Source organism: Bidens hawaiensis, unplaced genomic scaffold (genome assembly GCF_021521415.1).
Source record: "Bidens hawaiensis isolate Kalapana, Puna unplaced genomic scaffold, B.hawaiensis_p1.1 tig00025798_1, whole genome shotgun sequence".
NCBI lineage: Eukaryota > Viridiplantae > Streptophyta > Magnoliopsida > Asterales > Asteraceae > Bidens > Bidens hawaiensis.
This window is the reverse complement of record NW_027494139.1, coordinates 256,791-264,244: the sequence shown is the minus strand read 5'-3', so window position 1 is coordinate 264,244 and position 7,454 is coordinate 256,791. Positions and strand designations below refer to the sequence as shown.

The following is a 7,454-nucleotide window of genomic DNA, read 5'->3' as shown; positions in this document are numbered from 1 at the left end:
GCCCTCAATTAGGAGAAGAGTCACTTTATGGTACGCGAGGGCATCGTTCTAGGACATAGGATTTCGAGTGAGGTGATCGAGGTCGATCGAGCTAAAATTAAAACCATTTCTAATCTTCCCCGCCCACTTCTATGAGATCCATCCGTAGCTTCTTAGGTCATGCTGGTTTCTATCGCCGGTTCATCAAAGACTTCTTGAAAAATTACGAGACCGATGACCAAGCAACTAGAGAAAGAGGCTCCATTTGTCTTCTTTGAATATTGTATGGAGGCATTTGATCTTCTAAAAGACAAAATCGTTAGCGTGCCGATCATGACTGCTACCGACTGGTCGTTGCCATTGGAATTGATGTGCGATGCTAGCGACTATGCAGTTGGAGCAGTGATTGGACATCGGAAGGAGAAACACTTCCACTTGATCTAGTATGCGAGCCGGACCCTAAACAGTGCTTAGGAGAATTACAACACCTCCGAAAAAGAGTTGTTAGCTGTGGTGTTTCAATTTGATAAGTGTATGTCTTATCTTATTCTATCTAAAATAGTCGTATACATGGATCATGCTGTCATTCGTTATCATTTCAGCAAGCAGGACGCTAAGCCTTGTCTTATCCGATGGATCTTGCTTCTTCAAAAGTTTGATATCGAAATTCGTGATAAAATGGGGGCCGAGAATGTGGAGGCCGATCACTTGTCACATCTAGAGAGAGCCGAGATTGGAGATGCTGGGTCAACATCAATGACCATTTCCTGATAGAGAATCTCATGTTTGTCAGAGCCCAGGATGACAGCTATCCGTGGTTTTCCGATATCACGAACTTTCTCGTCGATTGGTCCCTCCCTAGTAGTATGTCTCACAAGTAAAAGAAGAAATTCTTCATTGACGTAAAATTCTGCATCTGGGACGACCCGTTTCTTTTTCATATAGGTGCTGATCAGCTGGTGAGGAGATGCGTGGATGTTGAAGAGGGGTGGTAGATTTTGAGTCACTGTCATGAGGGATCGACAGGAGGTCACTATGGTATTGTTCTTACTCCTAAGATGGTCTTCGATTTGGGATTCTATTGGACTTCGATTTTCAAAGATGATCATGCATTCATTAAAAGTCGTGACCGATGCCAACGTGTTGGTAACATCTCATCCTGAAATGAGATGCCCCAAAATGCTATTCATGTTTGCGAGGTTTTTGACATTTGGGGTATTGATTTTATGGGCCCGTTCCTGTAGTCTAAAGGGAACAAGTACATAATCATGGCAGTTGATTACATCTCCAAGTGGGTCGAAGCCAGAGCCTTGCCCACTAACGACGCCCGAGTTGTAGTGAGATTTTTGAAAAGCCTCTTCTTTTGTGTTGGTGTACGAAAAGCCTTGATCAGTGATCGATGTAATCACTTCTGCAACGCACAGATGGAGAAGGAGTTGCAACGTTGTGGGGTCACCCATTGGCTTGCGACTGCCTACCACCCACAAACAAGTGGACATGTAAAGGTGAGTAGCTGGGGCATCAAACACATCCTCGAGAAAACGGTCGGAATTAATCGAAAGGATTGGTCTGAAAAATTAGATTATGCTTTGTGGGCTTTTCGTAGAGCGTACAAAAGCCCTGTCAGTTCCACACCGTTTCGGATGATTTATGGGAAAGCGTGTCATCTGCTTGTTGAGTTGGAGCACCATGCTTCTTGGGCACTTCAGACAGTTAACCTCGATCTTTCGACTGTGAGATTTCAACGTTCCATTAGATACATGAGCTAGAGGAACTCTGCGATCATGCCTATGCACACTCGTACAATTATAAGTTGAAGACCAAAGAGCTTCATGATATGAAGTTGAGAGGTGATAAACAGTTCAAGTGTGGGGATGGCGTACTCTTGTTCAATTGCCGACTCAAGTTTCATCCAGGAAAGTTGCGTTCTCGATGGTATGGACCATACACAGTTAAGGAAGTCTTCCCGTATGGAGGGATCTAAACTGAAGACAAGAATGGGAGCTTCAAAGTTAATGATCACCGTCTGATGTACTACATTGGTGAGAAGGTGAACAGGGAGGAGGCTGAAGTCTTGCGTTTCACAGCATTACCTTTATAGAAGTGAGATGGGGGGGGGGGGGGTTTTCAAGCTGAGGACCCGTTAAACCAAGCGCTCTTGTTACTAAGGATGCTCTCGGTTGAAGCAGCTCGTACTCAATCTCCATTCGAGCAGCTGATTTAAGGGTATTCTATTTGTCTATATATATATATATATAATAATAAAAAAAATAAAAACAACAAATCCAAAAAAATTATAAAATCATGAAAATACAGTAACATGTTTATTACTTACCTTTGTTTTAGTTGTGTACGACGCTATATGCGAGCAATTTTGCTCAGTACAGGTTATATCTTTCCGCATGATAGCTCTGGATGGAGTTTAGGAACTATTCTCCCAAGCTTGCGGCTACGAATGAAATGCTATACGACCATTGATGCACATATTATGAATACATGCACATAAACCAGGCGAGTTTTACGTTTTTTTATCTTATTCTTTGCTTTTGTTTCTTGTTTCTTTTCTTTTATTTTCTTTTCCTAATCCTCATAAGGGACAATTCGTTGTTCAAGTGTGGGGATGAGAGTTTATTTTACTTAGTTGTAGGAAAAAATAATAAAAAAAGAGAAAAAATTAAAAATAAAAAATTGTATAGAAATCCAAAAATATTTTAATTTTTTTTCCCTTCTTTTAAAATTTTTGCATTAAGCATGGAATTAAATAAATTAGTGAGTGTTCTTGACAATCTCTTGGTGTTTTTTAATATATATATATATATATATATATATAAAATAAATCAGAACAATGGCACATATAATTTGAGATGTATTGGTAGGCCCAACTGATCCTTGAAACTTTCTCTTTAGTATTTTTAATTGTACCTTAATAGATTCATAAACTTATTGGGTTCTCATCTTGGGGGGAAGCAGCAAAGCTAAAATTCAATATTTTATAGGAAGGATTAACGTAATCTTTTTTAATTTGATTTGGTAAGAATTGGGTGCACTTAAAATCTAGCACATCACTCGTTTTATGAAAATAAATTAAGTGGTTACGCCCAGCCAAAAGTCCATCTTTTCACTAGCTTAAAATTAGTTATATATTTAGGGTATTATTCCAAAAAAATTGAAAAAAGAAAAAATAAAGTGCAAATAAAAGATGCAAAAAGCATCCAAAAAAAGCAAAAGAGGCCAAAGTTGTTCATACTAGACAGGGCTGAGAGTTTACACCCTGCCAAGAGGATACTGACTCTGAAATTATTGCTATTGGGGCTTGAAAGTTCTTAGTCAATAAATAAATTTTAAGTTTACATAGGACAAAGTCCAATAATATCTTATCAGTTCGTATGACCATCACATGAACAATCATTCATAATTTCATCTGGTGCGCTTTCTTCTTACCATTAAAGAGTTAATTGCTTCTGGTGATTTGTCGGACCATTTTGCATCGACTCTACCCCAGCTAGCTCTCTATGTTTGAGATACTATTAAGATTAGCTATCACTCTTGAGATACGGTTAAGATTAGCTATCACTCTTGAGACTTGGACCATAGCTTTATTGAAGATTATTTAAACTTAATGCTAAATACTATTTGGGACTCGATGGGTTGGTGGCTGGGTTTAAAGTGGATCAATATATCGGCAATCGCTGTTAATACGTCAATTTGTTACTGATGCTTTCATAAAATAAAATAATAAATAAACCGAGAGTTTTTATTTTCTTCTTGGGTATAATCTTGTGCAGTTTACATTTTCAGGGACAAAAAAGGTTTAAGTGTGGGGATGTTTGATATGTTGTAAAACACACATGTCCAAATGCTCATTTTGATGTCGTTTTAAGTATAACTTTGATGTTTATCGATTGATTTTGCGTGAAATCACATACTTATATTTGATGTAGGTCCCTTAATGAGAGGAGCGGAATACAAGCCTTAAAGAAGGGAAATTAACTAGCATGAGGATCGAGAAGAAATCGTAATGCGCATACGAGGTTTAACGAGTCGAAAATCAAAGAAAATGCACCCAGGGACCTCGTCATGCAACATGACCAGGTCAGCCCTTTAGGCCACGTGTGGCGGCGTCCCTATGCTGCCCAAATCATAGACCCATCTATTTTGTTATGCAGCGGGCCTGGTTGGACCGGATCTTGAGTTTATTGTTGGATTTTAGGTTTTAAACGAATCTAGCAATATATAAACATTACCATACAACCCTAAAACGATATCATACACCATTCCAGCAACCAGAGATCGATTTTTGAAGAAAACTAAGGAGGACAAGCTAACGGTTTCGAGTTTCATCACTCGGTTGTCGGTTTTGAGTATTTTAATGATTGTGATTTCGTTTTTGAGTTTTAGGCATTCAAAAAAGTTATAATCAGATTATAATGAACATGTTTATTATATTTATCTATTTATTTTCTGGTCATTCATTATGCTTGGCTAAACTCGTTTGAATCACCTAGATTTGATGTTTAACGGATAAAATTAACTAATTTAGGGTGCATAACAAGTGGTTGATTGTTCTTCTATTGTCAAGTTCATTTTTTGTCACTTAGTCCCGTTTATATCTGCTGTCCTAGATGATTTTTAGGTTTCATTTACACCTTGTAGTTGATTAATACATGAATTAGTTTCGTGTAGTTGTTAATTACTTGTTTCGGTTAATATTTTGTGTGTTGATTAATTGTGATAGACGTATCATTAGGGTTTATGTTACTTGAATCATTAAACCCAGTAGATTAACCACCTTTGAGTTGGACCAAGACCTTAGGTGTCGGCTTACCTTCCTATTTTAGTTGATTTGGTTAGTCGTTGCGAGACCACATGCGGTTTTCCATATTGTTCGACTAGGTTAGTTTGAGAGTTGAGTTGTTTTGTCCTTAGTGTTGAATTACCCATTTTCTCCTAGGTTTAGAATAGATTGAACCTTAGTGAGTCTTCTAACTTAGACATGGACCAAGTGATGAGTTATTAGGGCACTTAGAATAAACAACCAAGAATTAAAAGTTAACTAGACGTCGTTAGGGTTTTCTGGTAAAACTGACCATAGGGACACAGTTACCTTGGTTTCACCTATGTTAACTCATCTTTAGAACCCTAGTTTCAACCACATGTTAGCACCCGTGTCATCCCACGACCATTAAATTATATTATCTAGGTGATTCGCTTTATTATTATCGTTAACCTCATTAATTGTTAATTTTGGTTTGTTATTTGATTTTTTGTAAGTTAAGTTAAGTTTAGTTAAAATTAAATAAAATAAATGAAATATTATTAGGTAAGAATTGGATTAGGGTTTATAATCTGAGCCGTTCTCACGTCTCTTCGAGTTCGATATCCGGACTTTCCTTATCTTTGCTATACGCGACAGGTACACTTGTCGTTTGTGTAAACTAGGATAGGTTGTTTGGGTTTTAAAGTATAGTTGCGATTCGTGTTTATTATTTATATATATTTTTGCACATCATTAGGTCGAAAACATCAGTGACAACCCAAAATAATATATCGGCTCCTTTGTTCTTTTTACGGGACTTGCATTTATAATTCAACTTGAGAAAACTTCGAAAGCAAACCACCGGGTTCAAACGGAATATCATCCCGCTTGTCATTTATTATTATCATAACCTTGCTAAGCAATTCGACTTCACATGTCGTTTCACTCAACTCTTCACCCGTGCCAGCTAGGTTGAACGGATTGCTAGATCTCCTTCTCTCTGCCTTCCTCTCCCTATCATGATATTCAATTTATAATGGGAAGTTTAAAAGGTTTTTATGAGGATTAAACGCAACTAGAGTGGATCTCTAATACAACCTAGTTCGAGATGGACAATCTCCAAGAAAATCAACAAAGAAGAAGAGATAACTTTGATGAAATTTTCTAATGATTTATTCCAAACAAAACGAGAGTACTTTCAGGAAAAAATAAAACATAAAAAACAAGAAACAAATCTTTTAAAACTAGAATATAATTCAAATACTTAAAAGATATTAAAGATAGTTGGTGACGTGATCTTGCATATCTTCATAATTATTTTGCTTTTAATGTTTAAACCGACTTGGCACATGGATCACCCGGTTGGATTTTCCGACTCGCCCGATGGACCCGGTTCGTGCGTATCAATATCCCCCCCCCCCCCCCCCTTTTCAACAACGGCCTTGTCCGCAAGGCTGGTGATAGGTGGTAAAATGACTGGTTCCAGTAAGTCCAATGGAAACAGGGTGACCAACGAGGACCAGTCACCTTTGCAAGGACGTAGCAACGAAACATGAAAAACCGGATGAATACGGGAACCGGTAGGCAAATCTAGGCGGTATGCAACTTTACCAATTCGTTCGAGTACCATAAAAACGAATTCTTAGCTTCTCAACATTCCGATTAGGACCGATTTCGGTGGTACGCCCGAAGCTTCAATAAAACTTGGTCGCCAACCAAAAACTCCATGTCTTGACGATGTCGGTTTGCTTAATCAGTCATACGCTACCGTGTCTTTTGAAGATTAGTCTTGAGAACCAATAGAAGTTTGTGATACTCAACCAAAACATCGTCAATGGTCTTAGGTGTTAAACCATAACGGTTGTAATGGGGAATAAAGTGAGGCAAACAACCATAAAGGGCCAATAAGGGTCATTTCAATCACGCTACGGAACGATGTATTGTACCAAAATTCTGCCAGATATAAGAATTTATACCACCTCTTTGGTTCGTCACATGTGAAACAACGGAGATACCTTTCCAAGGTGCGGTTAACCACCTCTGTCTGACCTTCAATTTGAGGGTGATAAGTGCCAGAATGCAACAGTTTGGTACCAATAGCGTTAAATAATTCCATCCAAAACCCACTAAGAAATATGGGGTTCCGATCCGACAAAATTCTATTAGGCAATCCGTGAAGTTTATAAATTTGGTCTAGAAAGATAGTAGCCAAAGACTGAGCTGTGTAATGGTGTGGAAGAGCTATGAAATGAGCAGATTTTGACATCCTATATCACTGTTTTGCCATTAGAAGATGGCAAGCTTGTAATACATTTCGTAGAAATATCCTCCCAAACTTGATTTGGAATAAGCAGTGGCTGCAACAAACCATATGGCTTCTGAGTGGAATATATGTTTTGTTGACAAACAGTACATTAGGAAATGAATCGGGTGAATTCTGATCGCAGATTGGACCAAGCAAAGTTGGCCTTGAGCCATTTAATCGTAGCGATAATACCTGAGTGACCAGCCAAGACGCTGGAATGAACCTTAAAATCAATGGGGTCTGTCGATTCCACGATATTGGTTAACAAATTCTTGCCGACCTGTGTGTTTGTATTATAGTCCCGTAATTTACACAACCATGGAAAAATTGGGTTAGAGAGAGTAAGCGTATGGAGATCGTCAGTGCGACTCAAAGCATCAGCCACCCTATTATCATTACCCGGTTTGTAATGAG

At 38.2% G+C, this 7,454-nt stretch overlaps 1 protein-coding gene across 1 annotated transcript; it reads left to right on the top strand.

Annotated features, from left to right (window-relative positions):
• Positions 1-213: 213 nt before the first annotated feature.
• Positions 214-750, top strand: LOC143572304 (uncharacterized). The gene is made up of 2 exons (XM_077057495.1): positions 214-422; positions 582-750. Exons 1-2 carry the CDS (start codon positions 214-216, stop codon positions 748-750), a joined length of 378 nt encoding a protein of 125 aa, XP_076913610.1.
• The last annotated feature ends 6,704 nt before the right edge of the window (positions 751-7,454 follow it).

What these genes read in the sequence shown, in the direction of transcription:
- LOC143572304 (XM_077057495.1), top strand. Translation starts at nt 214, where the DNA reads ATGACCAAGCAACTAGAGAAAGAGGCTCCATTTGTCTTCTTTGAATAT. An exon ending in AAACACTTCCACTTGATCTA is followed by an intron (nt 423 to 581) that starts GTATGCGAGCCG and finishes TTATCATTTCAG; the next exon opens with CAAGCAGGACGCTAAGCCTT.